This window comes from Palaemon carinicauda, chromosome 34, assembly GCF_036898095.1.
Source record: "Palaemon carinicauda isolate YSFRI2023 chromosome 34, ASM3689809v2, whole genome shotgun sequence".
Lineage (NCBI taxonomy): Eukaryota > Metazoa > Arthropoda > Malacostraca > Decapoda > Palaemonidae > Palaemon > Palaemon carinicauda.
The window spans coordinates 76155208-76173689 of NC_090758.1; the positions used below are offsets into that span (position 1 = coordinate 76155208).

At 35.3% G+C, this 18482-nt stretch overlaps 1 protein-coding gene across 1 annotated transcript; it reads left to right on the forward strand.

Moving 5' to 3' along the window:
* The first annotated feature begins 6766 nt into the window (after positions 1 to 6766).
* Positions 6767 to 16610, forward strand: LOC137626468 (tubulin alpha-1 chain). The gene is made up of 5 exons (XM_068357483.1): positions 6767 to 6878; positions 12241 to 12463; positions 12945 to 13117; positions 15259 to 15387; positions 15584 to 16610. The coding sequence occupies exons 1-5, from the start codon at positions 6876 to 6878 to the stop codon at positions 16409 to 16411; spliced, it is 1356 nt and encodes a 451-aa protein (XP_068213584.1). The 5' UTR covers positions 6767 to 6875; the 3' UTR covers positions 16412 to 16610.
* Positions 16611 to 18482: the final 1872 nt, after the last annotated feature.

Sequence of the window (18482 nt, forward strand, 5' to 3'; positions counted from 1 at the left end):
CATAATAAATAAAAGATTTGAAATGAGGTTAAAATCCAAAAGAGATTAATTTAGATTAGAATTATCTAAAACAATAAACAAGCTAAAAACACAAGATATTCGTAAACACAGTCAGATCAAAATTAAGGAAACACTAAAGAAAGAAGTATTATATTGATAAAAAGACTTGAACATTGTGCCAACATAAGTTTGTTTTAATGGATAGAAATGGAAATATTATCAACAAAACTGATGGGGTGATGAAATTTGCAGGGGATATAAGAAATAATTTTGCTTGTAGATATTGAAATACCTGAGCCACTACCAAAAGTAACAGTAGGAGAAATAAAGCAAGCATTATTGAAAAGAGGCAAATCAGCAGATGGCCTAAACAATTGATTTAATAATAGTATTAAAACAAGCTGAACTTTACACAAGATGTCTGCAAGAATGCTCTCTACCTACAGCTTTGAAAAACATTATTATTATACTAATTCACAAAAAGGGAGAACAGGCTCGCTTATGAAGTGGGTCGTAACAACTGACCCCATCCATAAAATTAACCAGCTAATTGAGAAATGAGAGAGTTATTGGGTCCTTTGACCGGCCAGACAGTACTACATGAGATCCTTCTCTCTGGTTACGGTTCATTTTTTCTTTCCCTACACATACACCAAATAGTCTGGTCTATTCTTTACATATTCTCCTCTGTTCTCATACACCTAACAACCCTGAGATTACCAATCAGTACTTCTTCTCTCAAGGGGTTAACTACTGCAATGTAATTGTTCAGTGACTGCTTTCTTCTTGGCAAGGGTAGAACTCTTCAGCTATGGTACGTAACTCTTCTAGGAGAAGAACGCTCCAAAATCAAACCATTGTTCTCTAGTCTTGGGTAGTGCCATAGCCTCTGTATCGTGGTCTTCCACTGTTTTGGGTTAGAGTTCTCTTGGTTGAGGGTACAGTCGAGCACAATATTCTACCTAATTTCTCTTCCTCTTGTTTTTTTGTTTTTTAAAGTTTTTATAGTTTATATAGGAATTATTTATCTTAATGTTGTTACTGTTCTTAGAATATTTCATTTTAATTACTTCTCTTATTTCCTAGTTTCCTTTCCTCACTAGGCTATTTGCCATGTTGGAGCCCTTGGACTTACAGCATCCTGCTTTTCCTACTAAGGGTGTAGCTTGGCAAGTAATAATAATAATAATAATAATAATAATAATAATAATAATAATAATAATAATAATAATGATGATGATAATAATAATAATAATAATAATAATAGTATGACAAACCACTTTGTATGGCATTTATAGATTATGAGAAAGCTTTTGATTCTCTCAAAACTTCAGCAGTAATGAAAGCCCTTTGAAGACTAGGCTTAGATGAATCTCATGTTACAACACTTAAAGATATCTATACAGGCAGTACAGACATCCTAAACTACATAAAGATAGTGAGAAAATTCCCATTGAGAAAGGAGTTAGACAGGGAGACCCCATCTCTCCTAAGTTATGCATGTGTGGATTAATTTTTTTAAAAATCTAGACTGGGAAAATGTAGGAATTAATATTAATGGAGAATACATTAACTTAAAATTTGCAGATGATATAGTTCTGTTTAGTGAATCAAAGGAGGATTTTCAAAAGTTGTTTGAAGATTTTAATACAGAAAGCAGAAGTGTGGGTCTGAAAATGAATATGAGTAAAACTAAGATAATGTTCGATGAAACTGCAGGGAGGCAACAAATAAGGGTTATGGACGAACCTCCAGACATTGTTAATGCATATATGTACTTAGGACAGACAGTAAGTGCTTCCCCAGGACATGAGGCCGGAATTAAAAGAAGAAGAAGCATGGGATGGAGAGCTTTTGGTAAACAAAATGGGATTATGAAAATTAATATGACACTTTCTCTAAAAAGAAAAGTATTTAATCAGATGGTCCTCCAGGCTAGTACAGTAGTAACGTGTCTGCATGGCACCAAATCGATCCCAGCCTGGGACCGTCTGTTTAAGCTGTTTACTGGGGAGGCCACTGCTGTGGTTAGGCACCACAGTGGTGGAGTTAGGCTTGCCCAGCTGACGTTCTGGTGAGTATCTATTCTGATGGAACTGGAGCTGAAACCAGACACCTTTAACCTTTATCAGTATTAACTTATGCATTAGAAACGTATACTCAATTTTTTTAATAAGGCGCATTTGCACAGACACGCATCGGTGCCCTTTTAGCTCGGAAAAAAAGTTTCCTGCTATCTGATTGGTTAGTATTATCTTGTCCAACCAATCAGCGATCAGGAAACGTTTCCGAGCTAAAAGGGCACCCCTGCGAGTCGGTGCAAATCTGCCTCGCTAAAAAGAATTGACTATAGTCTTACTAAAGCCTTAGAACATAAGCTAGTTACAACTCTAAGAGCTATGGAAAGAATAATTATGGGAATAACACTAAGAGACAGAAAAAGAGCAACATGGATACGAGAGCAAACTAAAGTAGAGGATATTCTAATATGTAATAAAAAGAAATAGAAACAAATAATGATCATGACATATAATAGATGAACATTAAGAATAACAGAATAGGTCCCTAGAGACTTCAAAAGAAGCAATGGAAGGAAGAGAAGACGATAGATTGACGAACTAAGAAAATTTGCAGGTATAGATTGGCATAGAAAGACCATAAACAGACGTGAGTGGAAGTACGTATCTGAGGCCTTTGTCCTGTAGTGGCCTTGCAATGGCTAATATATATATATATATATATATATATATATATATATATATATATATATATATATATATATATATATATATATATATATATATATATATATGTGTGTGTGTGTGTGTGTGTGTGTGTGTGTGTGTGTGTGTGTCTGTGTTTTTAAGCTCTTTGGCCATCTAATTTATGTTCACAATGACCTTACAATTTAATTCTATATTTTAGGAGGCATGTAATATACAAGAATATATCTTTTCTAGGAGAAGGACTCTCCAAAATCAAACCATTGTTCTCTAGTCTTGGGTAGTGCCATAGCCTCTGCACCATGGTCTTCCACTGTCTTGGGTTAGAGTTCTCTTGCTTGAGGGTACACTCAGGCACACTATTCTATCTAATTTTTCTTCCTCGTGTTTTGTTAAAGTGTTTATAGTTTATATAGGAAATATTTATTTTAATGATGTTACTGTTCTTAAAATATTTTATTTTTCCTTGTTTCCTTTCCTCACTAGGCTATTTTCCCTGTTGGGCCCCCTGGGCTTATAGCTTTCTGCTTTTCCAACTAGGGTTGTAGCTTAGGAAATAATAATAATAATAATAATAATAATAATAATAATAATAATAATAATAATAATAATAATAATAATAATAATAATAATAATAATAATAACTCCTTGAATTAAATAAATAATCATGAATAATTTCTAAAATCTTAAACATTCATCTACCAACTTTGATTTCTAAAGGTAAAATCGCACACAGTTATATAAGTTAAAAGAATATCTGGTGTAAACCTATTGAAAAAATGCTGACTCAACTATAAGCATTATGACTCATCCCTTACTTCTGAAGCCATAGTAAGCCTAAACATAATCTGTGGAGAACTCGCATGGTGTCTGCATATGTTTGAGTTAATATATTTAAATATAGATTTTGGATTTAACGGTTATCATTATATATAGATTAATAAAGATTATAACAGAATAATTAAATTACTACAAGTAAAAATCGGGTTTAAATAATCTCCCTATATTTCAGTTGGTGATCTGAATTCAAGAGGATTCTTTCAAGAAAAACGTAAACAAATTTGGAGAGAATTTCTCCCTTATGTACGATGTTAATAAAGACCAAAATGCTAATAATAAGTTACGTCAGTTAAGCCATTATTACAATAAAACAATAATCTGAAAATCTACAGACTCTATGACGTGTGTGACAAGGGCAAATAGCTTTGTAGATAATAATTTTAGAAATAGAACTTTCTCTACTACAATATGGTACGATAATCTCCTTATATGTTCGATAATTCCTTTATGACTAGGATAACTGTATCAACCCCACATTGATAAAAGTACTTAATAATTATTAGAGAACTGCTCAGACTCGTATATAAGGCTTAGAACAAATCCTGTAGTCATATTAACCTAATTCCTCCAAAATATGTGCAGAGAAACGGAAGACTGTCACTCAGCCATTCTGACTGAACATATGACCTTCACATGTGCGCTAGAGTTGAAAGATCGATAATTCAATCAATATATCCTTTCGAAGTATGTGTGCATAGTTATTTTAATGATATGATTACGTATTTTAGATAAAAGGGCAAATATGAGGTTATAGAAATAAACCCGTAAAGTTAAAGATATAGTGTTCTGGACTATAGCACAGTGTGACAGTACAAATGACAGATATTGAATCCTACTCATATTAAGTCCATTGTATGACTCAAATCTTCATTATTTGATATTAAACTCGTAGAAATCATTAGGTCCTTTATACATTTCGTTTTGATATCATAAAAATTAATATAGGGAGACAAAAAACACAGAGGAAGGAATGAATCATAGAGAAAATTCTGTCAGCTGAATCATAGTGCTTACAAGATAACAGGATATTGCGTAAGCTGTTATTTGTCATATTATACATTTTATTTGTATTTTATTTCACTTGTATCTATATAATGGTTTTATATAGTAATACAACAATTGTATGTATCAGTTCGAGGAGGCAGATTGATTGAAACGCAATATTTTACACTTCAGTAAACACTATGACGTTTTAATTATCTCTGAAGTGAGTCTAACGCACAAAGGGGCGTTTGTCGTATTAAAATTGCGGAATATTTAAAGTTATTTTCTTCGTTGAGGCAATTTATGGATTGAAAAACATATATTTGATGTTATACATAAACTAGAAAAATATATAGAATGAATATTCTTCATAAATGGTCCAATATGATAGCATTGAGTCGTACTAGTGGACGAGCCTTAAGGTTAGGTTAACAGGAAATGAGGAGAGAGAGAGAGAGAGAGAGAGAGAGAGAGAGAGAGAGAGAGAGAGGAGAGAGAGAGAGAGAGAGAAAGAGAGAGAGAGAGAGAGAGAGAGAGAGGGGGGGAGAGAGAGAGAGAGAGAGAGAGAGAGAGAGAGAGAGAGAGAGAGAGAGAGAGAGAGAGAGAGAGAGAGAGAGAGAGAGAGGTGGGCTGAGCGATCAAATCAGCCAAGCATTCACTTTCAGAATACGAACCAAATATTGAATAATAAACTATTATTTAAACTTATTTTTAATGTTATTAAGAGATTATTAAATATATAAACCTGTGGTTAAACTTCAGGTCTCATAAGATGAGATAGACTTTGTTTTTTCCTCAAAATGGGTTTGGCAATCACGAAAAATTCCTGATAGATGACGTAATTTGAAAGTCATGGTTTGACTTTTTTTTTTTTTTTTTTTTTTTTTACCTGGAATACAGTGATGAGAGTTTCTAAAATTAAACGTTGCGTAAATTCTCCTCGAATACGCATATTTTCGTATTCTAATTTTTAAATAATAGTTTTCTTTTATATTGAACTGAATATTGTCTAAAATTCCTTAGCAAACTGAAATATCTTAAAATTTCTAAGACCTACCCTGACTTTAACCTCTAAATATGATGTATTAGATAACTATTTTCCACTTTATAACCAAATTATTTATATAATTAACTGAATTTTATCTAATCTCAGCTATTTCCACGCCTAACTCTGATTTCATATCTATTTTTAGCCAAAATTCCACGTACTAGTACTACTACTTCACGAGACGGTTTGTTCATTTTGGGCGTAACTTATCAGATATTGTCAAATTTTATATAAATAAATAAAAGATATTTTGAAGAGATTCATATATTTTTATAATTTTCGTAATTTTAAATAGGATTAAAAATTATGATTTAAAGCATTTGAATTTGAATTAGTTTTTAGATTGAGGGAATAAATGTGGAATACGGAGTCGTTCTTTTCAAAGAATCTGAAAAACTGAGTATTTTTATATAAAAACCTTGAAATATGCAAAAGGAATAATAAATAAATAATTAAAAATTATATTTATATGCTAATAAATACTATATTATATAAATAAATCCCAAAATTAAGAACTGATAATTATAGAAAAACTGAGTATTTTTTATTTACAAACCTTAAAATATGCAAATAAATTATAAATAGATAATTAAAAAAATATTATTGTATGATAATAAATACAATATTATATAAATAAATCCATAAATTAAAGAAAATAACTAATAAATAATTTAATTTTCGTATCAAACACACCTAAACCCACCCCCTTTTTCGTACGATAATTATCGTACATGTACGATTATTTTAGGTCTAGTACGATTTACGATACATACCTTAGGTATATACAAATGTGTTTTTAATTAAACAATTATATTAAAATACCTTGAAATAAGTCAATCATGTAACTCCCTAATAATTATATTGAAACTGTGTACGATAATTTTGGTTGAAAAACGACAATTTTAAGGCTCACGTACGATAATCCAATCGAAATAATCTGGCATAGGGTTGCCAGGTTTTCTAAATGAGAAAAGGTCAATTTCTAATCAACAGAGGCTTTAAAAGGTCAACCCATTAATAGAAAAAGGTCAAAAATATAGTATTTAAGGCTTGGCTTTTTTCATATTACTAAAGGCCAACCTATTTAAATACAAAAGGTCAAATTTGAGTTTTTTTTTTTGGCCGGAAAAAAGGCCAAACTGGCAACCTGATCTGGTAACCTTGATTCAAACTCTCTCGGAGTCTCAGACGTCATCTAATCGCGGGCTCGTCAACACGTGATCCTGTGAGAACGCTGATCTCTTTGCCCTTTTTAAGCGCCAAATCACTACTTATCCAAAATGGTGAGTTTAAAATAAGAAGTATAATAAATTTTTTATTTGTTGATGTATTAATTTATTCGAAATAAGCGGGAAATTTGGTTAAAATTGATAAAACATGATTGACATATTTTCGTCCTGTTGCTCTGTGAGTTGGAACCGGCTGGATTTTAACTTTCTCTTTGTTGTCACTGGTTGAGCGGACTTTCTTTTATTCTATACGTTATTTATCCATTTATTGCTATTTAAACGTATTTTTAACATTTATTAATAAATTGCGTTTATTCCATACATTATTCACTCCTTAATTGCTATTTAAACGTATTTTTTGTACATTTTTCACTCCTTAATTGCTATTTAAACGTATTTTTTGTACATTTTCACTCCTTAATTGCTATTTAAACGTATTTTTAACATTTTCTAGATAAATTTCGTTTATTCCATGCATTATTCACTCCTGAATTGCTATTTAAACGTATTTTCAAGATTTTATGGATAAATTGCGTTTATTCCATACATTATTCACTCCTGAATTGCTATTTAAACGTATTTTAAGATTTTATGGATAAATTGCGTTTATTCCATACATTATTCACTCCTGAATTGCTATTTAAACGTATTTTTGATATTCTATTAATAAATTTCGTTTATTCCATACATTATTCACTCCTGAATTGCTATTTAAACGTATTTTTAAGATTTTATGGATAAATTCCGTTTATTCCATACATTATTCACTCCTGAATTGCTATTTAAACGTATTTTTGATATTCTATTAATAAATTTCGTTTATTCCATACATTATTCACTCCTGAATTGCTATTTAAACGTATTTTTGATATTCTATTAATAAATTTCGTTTATTCCATACATTATTCACTCCTGAATTGCTATTTAAACGTATTTTTAAGATTTTATGGATAAATTCCGTTTATTCCATACATTATTCACTCCTGAATTGCTATTTAAACGTATTTTTGATATTCTATTAATAAATTTCGTTTATTCCATACATTATTCACTCCTGAATTGCTATTTAAACGTATTTTTGATATTCTATTAATAAATTTCGTTTATTCCATACATTATTCACTCCTGAATTGCTATTTAAACGTATTTTTAAGATTTTCTAGATAAATTTCGTTTATTCCATGCATTATTCACTCCTGAATTGCTATTTAAACGTATTTTCAAGATTTTATGGATAAATTTCGTTTATTCCATACATTATTCACTCCTGAATTGCTATTTAAACGTATTTTTAAGATTTTATGGATAAATTGCGTTTATTCCATACATTATTCACTCCTGAATTGCTATTTAAACGTATTTTTGATATTCTATTAATAAATTTCGTTTATTCCATACATTATTCACTCCTGAATTGCTATTTAAACGTATTTTTAAGATTTTCTAGATAAATTTCGTTTATTCCATGCATTATTCACTCCTGAATTGCTATTTAAACGTATTTTTAATATTTTATGGATAAATTCCGTTTATTCCATACATTATTCACTCCTCAATTGCTATTTAAACGTATTTTTAAGATTTTATCGATAAATTTCGTTTATTCCATACATTATTCACTCCAGAATTGCTATTTAAACGTATTTTTAAGATTTTATCGATAAATTTCGTTTATTCCATACATTATTCACTCCTGAATTGCTATTTAAACGTATTTTTAAGATTTTATCGATAAATTTCGTTTATTCCATACATTATTCACTCCTGAATTGCTATTTAAACGTATTTTTAAGATTTTATCGATAAATTTCGTTTATTCCATACATTATTCACTCCTGAATTGCTATTTAAACCTATTTTTAATATTTTATTGATAAATTTCGTTTATTCCAGACATTATTCACTCCTGAATTGCTATTTAAACGTATTTTTAAGATTTTATGGATAAATTTCGTTTATTCCATACATTATTCACTCCTGAATTGCTATTTAAACCTATTTTTAAGATTTTATCGATAAATTTCGTTTATTCCAGACATTATTCACTCCTGAATTGCTATTTAAACGTATTTTTAAGATTTTATGGATAAATTTCGTTTATTCCATACATTATTCACTCCTGAATTGCTATTTAAACCTATTTTTAATATTTTATTGATAAATTTCGTTTATTCCAGACATTATTCACTCCTGAATTGCTATTTAAACGTATTTTTAAGATTTTATGGATAAATTTCGTTTATTCCAGACATTATTCACTCCTGAATTGCTATTTAAACGTATTTTTAAGATTTTATCGATAAATTTCGTTTATTCCATACATTATTCACTCCAGAATTGCTATTTAAACCTATTTTTAATATTTTATTGATAAATTTCGTTTATTCCAGACATTATTCACTCCTGAATTGCTATTTAAACGTATTTTTAAGATTTTATCGATAAATTTCGTTTATTCCATGCATTATTCACTCCTGAATTGCTATTTAAACGTATTTTTAAGATTTTATCGATAAATTTCGTTTATTCCATGCATTATTCACTCCTGAATTGCTATTTTAACGTATTTTTAAGATTTTATCGATAAATTTCGTTTATTCCATACATTATTCACTCCAGAATTGCTATTTAAACGTATTTTTAAGATTTTATCGATAAATTTCGTTTATTCCATGCATTATTCACTCCTGAATTGCTATTTAAACGTATTTTTAAGATTTTATCGATAAATTTCGTTTATTCCATGCATTATTCACTCCTGAATTGCTATTTAAACGTATTTTTAAGATTTTATCGATAAATTTCGTTTTTTCCATACATTATTCACTCCTGAATTGCTATTTAAACGTATTTTTAAGATTTTATTGATAAATTTCGTTTTTTCCATGCATTATTCACTCCAGAATTGCTATTTAAACGTATTTTTAAGATTTTATGGATAAATTGCGTTTATTCCATACATTATTCACTCCTTAATTGCTATTTAAACGTATTTTTAATACAATTTATCAATAAATTTCGTTTTTTATCAATTTTTATATTGCTATCGTAAACCTTAAATTCTTTCCTTGTATATACGATCTCAATATGGCGTCTTAACGACAATTTTCATTAATATTCGTGTACCAATTTCACCCTCCCCCCCCTAAGCTGACAAGGGCCTATCGTATAGAAAACGAATTTGTATCCCGTTTTCTATATTTTTTATTGTAATATAAAATTAATTAAATTCATATCTAGCTGTAGGGATTATATATCGGTCTTTTTCATCCATATATATTTTTTTAGTTATATATTATAAGCAACTTTAATTATACCACATTTTAATAGGGTCGTAATAGAATCTGTTAGGACAATCGAATTAAAATTATTCGCTTCCATATAAGCACAACAGGAAGCCAGAAGACCTCATATACTGCTCTGTCGTATTTCTCTTCCTCGGTTTTTTTTTTTTTTAAGTTTTTATAGTTTGTATATTTAAGATTTATTTTAACGCTATTCTTAAACATATCTTGCAGTTTATTTCCTTATTTCCTTTCCTCACTGGGCTATTTTTCCTGTTGGAGGCCTTATAGCATCCTGCTTTTCCAATATCTCCAATAGATTTAGTAGATTTGAGAACGAAGTCCTCAGAAGGATATTGGGAGTAAAATGACAGGACAGGATTAGAAATGAAACTAAGAGATGACTCGAGTGCCCTATGTGGATGAGACCATGAGGGGTAGATAGAGATGGTTTAGGCATACCCTTCACTCTCCCCGAGAGAGATTAGTTCACTAAACGTTCAGTTGGGCTCCATAAGGCTTTAGAAGAGTTGCGAGACCCAGGCCTACATGGATGAAGTAGATGAATGGGGTATTGATATAAAAGCTTAAGATAGAGATTGGGAAAATTTAAGAGGCCCTTTGTGTTTATAAGTGATGAACTATAATTAGATACATAAACTGGGAAATTTGTATGTGTGATACCGTCCACCTGCATGTATTATGTTTAACTTGAAATACACCAGTGTAAGGGGGGGATCGCAGGGCGTCATCCTCCCCCCGTTAGGTAAGGGTGTGGCTTGTAGGTTAGGTTAGGGAGGGAAAGGTTAGGTTAGTTGATGTCCATTTTTCATAAACGCGAGAGAAGAACTGACCGCTGATGTACAAAGGCTCCCAAAAATTTATAACATACAATATTTTTTTTTTTAATTTGAAAGCAACTATGAAACCAAATTTTTAAAATGATTTTGGCATCAATAGACTTAATTATTAAAGAATATTTGGTTTTGAAAAAGGTAAAAAAACTAGACTGAACTATTTCTTCTTTACTCTGTGTTCCCAGTGCTGTTTTGTAACCTCATTTGTTTAGATAATAGTTGTCTAGTCTTTACCCTTTTAAAACCATTGAAAGAATGTGCTTAAGTTTGGAATGTCTTAGGTCAAAGACTGCAATTAAAGAAGACCTAAATACTTAAGCTTCATCTGTGGTGGATAAGGGGGCAGGGTGGGCTGTGGCACCCCTAGCAGTACCAGCCGAACTCGGTTGAGTCTCTCGTCAGGCTTGGAGGAACGTAGAGAGGAGAGGTCCCCCTTTTTTTCCATTTGTTTGATGTTGGCTACCTCCCCAGAATTGGGGAAGTGCCTTGGTATATGTGTGTATGTAAACTATTGTACTAATGTTACAAGGTAGCTGTATTAAGAGAGGCGAGGTGAGTATTAGTAATTTTATTCAACAAGATAACGAGCTTATATACAAGCACTTGAGGGCAATAATGGTAAGAAAATCTAAGCAATGAGACAGGCAATGTCAAGCTTAAACTGGTTTTCTTATCAGTTAGGGAGAGAGCGAGCGGTTACAAAAACAGCCACTGCCCTTGAATAAAAGTTAAACTTTTCATGTTTAGGTAGAATAGAACGAGTTTGTTATGTCTGCGAAAGAATAGCATTTGGAGGTTAAATATATCAAAAGAATATTGTCAAGTACAATGTTAGAATGTAAGTTGTTAGTGGCAGATGCAATGTCTAGGAGTATTATATTTCTGGTCGGTAAAGTTTTTAATGGTAAGAAAAATTTCCTATAGAGAAACTGGAACCTTTGTGTATTAATGGCCAGTTCCTCACGCATGCAAAGGAGAATACAGTAGAATTTTCTTCCCATTTGCTAGTCTGTTTTTCACCTAACCTACAACCCGTGTCCTTACCTACTTACCTAAGGGGGCTAGGGCCCCCCCCCCCCTTATATTGCCATATTCTTAGCTGGCAGTCATCTCTTATGTGGGGCAGCTATCATAAATACACCCCGAAAAAAGTCTTTTTCCTAAAATTACCTTTATTTTCGTCAAAAATAAAGTTCAGATCAGTGCCATGTTAGCGTTCATTTGTGTAACCCAAAATTGAATCGCTCCTATATATAATACTTCTCTTCTTTCCAGCGTGAGTGTATCTCAATCCACGTTGGGCAGGCTGGCGTCCAGATGGGCAATGCCTGCTGGGAGCTCTACTGCCTCGAGCACGGCATCCAGCCCGATGGACAGATGCCATCAGACAAGACCATCGGAGTCGGCGACGACTCCTTCAACACTTTCTTCAGCGAAACTGGCTCTGGAAAGCACGTCCCCAGAGCCGTGTTCGTGGATCTGGAGCCGTCCGTCGTAGGTATGTCGTGCATTCTCTGATGATTAGAAATTCAATTCTTAGCGGTCGTCTTTGGTTGATAATTTAAAGTTATTAGGAGACTGTTCTTTATTTAACCCTTTTACCCCCAGGCTATTTGGAAATTTCCAACCCTTAACCCCCAAGGGGTTATTTTTTCCCCAGCACATTTTGCAGTATATTTTTTTTAAATTGCTCTAACAGCCTTAATTTTTGTCATAGAGAGGTCAGGTTGGTCTCATTCTCTTGGAAAATGCCTGAATTTTTTCATAAAAATATAAAAAATATGAAAAAAAAAATTTTTAACGCATTTTTTTGCAAGGACGTACCGGTACGTCCATGGGGGTAAAGGGATGGGTTTTGTGAAACGTACCAGTACGTCCTTTGGGGGTAAAAGGGTTAAATGCAACGTATTTGTTTCATTTAGCACTGACAAAATTTCATACTCCCCATTGCTATAGTAAAATCTTATTCCAATTTACAGATGAAGTAAGAACTGGTGTGTATCGCCAGCTGTTCCACCCCGAGCAGTTGATCACCGGAAAGGAAGATGCCGCCAACAACTACGCCCGAGGCCATTACACAATCGGGAAAGAAATTGTCGATGTCGTCCTGGACAGAATCCGCAAGTTAGCCGATCAGTGCACAGGTCTTCAGGTAAGCTACATCTTATTTCCTTGAGTACATAGTACCAATGGAGTTTTCGGTTTACCTCGGTACACCTCGCATAATGTACTCTAGAAATATCCAATTAGTGTGGGACCCGATGGTGTAATTCCCAAACCCAGAATTCCCAGGTTGTCTTTCCCGAATCGGAACTCCCAGGTTGTCTTTCCCGCCCGAATCGGAATTCCCAGGTTGTCTTTCCCGAATCGGAATTCCCAGGTTGTCTTTCCCGAATCGGAATTCCCAGGTTGTCTTTCCCGCCCGAATCGGAATTCCCAGGTTGTCTTTCCCGCCCGAATCGGAATTCCCAGGTTGTCTTTCCCGCCCGAATCGGAATTCCCAGGTTGTCTTTCCCGCCCGAATCGGAATTCCCAGGTTGTCTTTCCCGCCCGAATCGGAATTCCCAGGTTGTCTTTCCCGCCCGAATCGGAATTCCCAGGTTGTCTTTCCCGCCCGAATCGGAATTCCCAGGTTGTCTTTCCCGCCCGAATCGGAATTCCCAGGTTGTCTTTCCCGCCCGAATCGGAATTCCCAGGTTGTCTTTCCCGCCCGAATCGGAATTCCCAGGTTGTCTTTCCCGCCCGAATCGGAATTCCCAGGTTGTCTTTCCCGCCCGAATCGGAATTCCCAGGTTGTCTTTCCCGCCCGAATCGGAATTCCCAGGTTGTCTTTCCCGAATCGGAATTCCCAGGTTGTCTTTCCCGAATCGGAATTCCCAGGTTGTCTTTCCCTCCCGAATCGGAATTCCCAGGTTGTCTTTCCCGCCCGAATCGGAATTCCCAGGTTGTCTTTCCCGCCCGAATCGGAATTCCCAGGTTGTCTTTCCCGCCCGAATCGGAATTCCCAGGTTGTCTTTCCCGCCCGAATCGGAATTCCCAGGTTGTCTTTCCCGAATCGGAATTCCCAGGTTGTCTTTCCCGAAACGGAATTCCCAGGTTGTCTTTCCCGAAACGGAATTCCCAGGTTGTCTTTCCCGAATCGGAATTCCCAGGTTGTCTTTCCCGAATCGGAATTCCCAGGTTGTCTTTCCCGAATCGGAATTCCCAGGTTGTCTTTCCCGAATCGGAATTCCCAGGTTGTCTTTCCCGAATCGGAATTCCCAGGTTGTCTTTCCCGAATCGGAATTCCCAGGTTGTCTTGCCCGAATCGGAATTCCCAGGTTGTCTTGCCCGAATCGGAATTCCCAGGTTGTCTTGCCCGAATCGGAATTCCCAGGTTGTCTTTCCCGAATCGGAATTCCCAGGTTGTCTTTTACTGAATCTAGCGATGTACTATTGGAGTCTTGATTCAGTCCAGTCTGTCTTCCTATTGCTTTTATCATCCATGTTAAATGCGATCTCCCCTTTTTTTTTAATGCCATATTTCATAAAATTTGTTCTCCCAACATACAAGTACAGTATATAGTATTTGTAGGCTATATGGTTACAGTACCGCACAAAATACATAGTACGTTTGCCTTTCCATCGGCACTTCCTTAGCTTTCTTTAGTCTTTTTTTTTTTCCACGTCGGTTATTTTCTTTCCTCGAATCCTTCTTTCTTAAACAAAGTTTCCTATTCATCTTTTCCTCTTCATATGGCTGCTGTAGTTCTAGTATTACTCCATCTAACTGGTAGTAGTTCCATTGACAGTCAAGATTTTAGGTAACTTGTATAGTGAAAGCAAGTTAGCCATTCATATAATGATCCTCCGATTATCTAGAATGAACTTGAAAAGTAATGCAATATATGAGGAAAATCTCTTGCTTATCAATCTACTCGCCCTAAAGATACATACCAATTAAGCTTTTCGCTGGTGAACAGAATATAGATGGGTTTGTTAAGGAATTCACTCTATATCATCATGTTTGTTTCCTTGGTACAGAGTGAAGTCCTCAAGTCCTGACCTTTATAGTTGCATAGTACAGTACAGTATTGGCAATTTTGAGTCGTTTGTCACGCAATCCATGTTTGTAAAATGTCTTTTAATTATTCTTGATTGTTTTCTTATTTGGTCAACAAATGCACAAAACCTTTTTATATGCATTAGGAAAAAAATATGAATTTGGGATATAATTAAAATTTAAGACCCATTTTAAATGTATAAAGCTTATTTTGGGCTAGTTTGTATTGACCTTTTTTTTTCCATTTACAGGGCTTCCTCATCTTCCATTCCTTCGGAGGCGGCACCGGCTCAGGCTTCACGTCCCTCCTCATGGAACGCTTGTCCGTCGATTACGGAAAGAAGAGCAAGTTGGAGTTCGCCATCTATCCCGCTCCTCAGGTAGGTGTCGGTGGAGGAGATGTTAGAATTGAATAGCTCCGAAGAAGAGATTTTATTCCTTTTTTTTTTGTTTCTGTACTGAAAAATGTTTTAGGTAAATATTAGTGTATTGAATATAAGAGCAGAGGCTTGCAAGTGTTTTAAGATGTTTTGAAATTTGTAGATTCCAAATTTTTAACAATCTTTTATCTTTCAGGTTGCCACAGCTGTTGTCGAACCATACAACTCCATCCTCACCACCCACACTACACTAGAACATTCAGACTGTGCCTTTATGGTCGACAACGAAGCCATCTACGACATCTGCCGCAGAAATCTCGACATTGAACGTCCATCCTACACCAATCTGAACAGGCTCATTGGCCAGATTGTCTCTTCCATCACTGCTTCCCTGAGGTTCGACGGTGCTCTTAACGTAGATCTGACTGAATTCCAGACCAACTTGGTCCCTTACCCAAGAATCCACTTCCCCTTGGTCACCTACGCTCCTGTCATTTCTGCCGAGAAAGCCTACCACGAGCAACTCTCGGTTGCCGAGATAACGAATGCCTGCTTTGAGCCCGCCAACCAGATGGTCAAGTGCGACCCTCGCCACGGCAAGTACATGGCCTGCTGCCTCCTGTACAGAGGAGACGTCGTCCCCAAGGACGTCAACGCCGCTATCGCTGCCATCAAGACAAAGCGTAGCATCCAGTTTGTCGACTGGTGTCCCACCGGCTTCAAGGTTGGCATCAACTACCAGCCACCCACTGTTGTTCCTGGTGCCGATCTCGCCAAGGTGTCTAGAGCCGTGTGCATGCTTTCCAACACCACCGCCATTGCCGAGGCCTGGGCTCGTCTCGACCACAAGTTCGACCTCATGTATGCCAAGCGTGCTTTCGTCCATTGGTACGTCGGAGAGGGCATGGAAGAGGGCGAATTCACCGAGGCCCGCGAGGACTTAGCTGCTCTGGAGAAGGACTACGAAGAGGTCGGAATGGATTCCGCCGAAGGCGAGGAGGGAGACGAAGGCGACGAGTACTAGAACGTGTCGCGGTTCTCATGTGATGTACAATGCTTGAAATTTGGAACTTAACTTTTGGATTTTATAGGAAATTTTATCATTGTGGACCAATAGTTTAATACAAATATTTACCTATATTTTTTTGGTTAATTACCAGTCTAAAACACCACTTGTTCAAGACAGTTGGATATATTTTGAAATACAAAATTTGATACAGTAATTTGTTTTTTCTTCCCTCGATATTGCCATGTATATATTTTATTTATATTCCAGAGAATGTTTTAAGAGTTAGCAATTTCCTTCAGTATAAACTTAATTTTGTCTGTGTTGACACAAGATTTTGATACATGGTAGTTAAACTAGACAAACTGAATACAGTATTTATAACCCGCTATCTAAATTAATAAGGTTATAATATACAGTACTTTTCATGTCTCTACCATATCTTATATGTATAGAACTAAAACAAATGATTTATATAAAAAACAATCAAAAGTACAGTAGTCAAAAAAATTTTGGCAACCTAATATATTAACATGAATCTCCTTTATGTTCATATTGCTTTGTTTTTTAAGTTAATAAGTTTCCATTTTTCTAGCCTGAAAACCATGCCAGCCAATGCGACATTTAAAGGTAACCCAAATCAGTCGATCGCTGCAAGATTCTTCAGGTAATTTTTACCACCTCCCCCGCAAAGAAAGGAAACCATAGACTATTACATATCTTCAAACATGAAATAAACATATCATCCCCTCAAGTCTTGAACTTAAGTACAATAAACTTGTTTTTTGGGCTCGAGCCATGTCCTGATGGAAGTTCCCTTCGGCTGCTTCCTACTGTATATTATTTCTGCGAGTGATATTACAAGACAATTATTGTCAGGTATTACGGGGTTCTGACCCCCGGAACGACTATCTTGAGGTATCGTGTATAATCAGGGACGTATCTTGAGATAACCATAGATATCTGCACCCCCAATAGACTTTACCCGGTCTAATCCACTAAGGGGAAGGATAAGTGAGGAGCCGTTACATATCCTATCACCTTTCGGTGCTCCCATATGTGTCTGGTGCTTCATTCCTTGTTCGCAGCTTCACGCTACTGTTCTATTGTACATTAAACTTGTTTGAAAAGTTGTTCGATATCAACCATTTGAGTTTCCCACCACCCACTGAATTGAGGTTCCCTTTGAGATCTTAACTTTCGTTTGAGATGTCTACTTCTGCAGTTGCTTAGTGTCACTGAAAGTAGTCCACTGGTTTGGTTAATCTCTTGTGTGGTTGGCTTCCCCTTCTGATTGCTATAGAGCCAGCTATCCAATTATCTTGTCATCCTTATGCCTCTTGTGGAGGGTTGGTGCTAACGAAAACACGAGAAGCTGTCGTCGAGCTGAAGCCGAGAGCTTTGAACCTCTGTAGTTATTGAGACAGGATAGGAACTTGGAGGTAGGCATATTTCAGGTCATGGCGACTGAAAAGTACTGATCTTGGCGTCCCTATTTTGAAATTAATCTTCATTACAAAACAGTTGGGACGAGAGAAAGTCTATAATGGGTCTCCCAGAAAATCTGATGCTTTTTTTTTTTTATGAAAAACAAGGTTGTAGAAACTGTTAACAAGGCTGTAGAAATGAGTGTGAAAGCAAAGCTGATTTCATCACTCTTCTTAGCTCTAACTGCTCCTCAGAACCAGAATGACCCAAGGGTTTGGATCCAGTTCCTCCCAAACGTGCCATTGGTGTTGTAGGCTACCTATTGTCACACATAAGAGCAGTGGTCTCTAAGGACATTAGCCCTTATTGACGGTTCTTAGACGGTCGAGGTTATCATTGGGTCTATAGAAGAAAGAGAGGAATAGGTTCCTGGGTCTTGGTAATCCTCTTGGCAGCTTATATATTAAAGGATGGTAGTAGGCTCGTCTTTGATCAAAGATTATCTGGTCTAGTTTCGTCTGAAGCGGCCTCGGTGTGCTGCTGTCATTCCAAGCATGGATTGAATCCTGCCCTCCCTGGTGTCTTTGGCTTAAAGATGGGCTTTCTCAAGGGATGTGAGCGTCCCTCCTTAAACAGCTCTTTTGTGAAGAGTTGTGAAGCC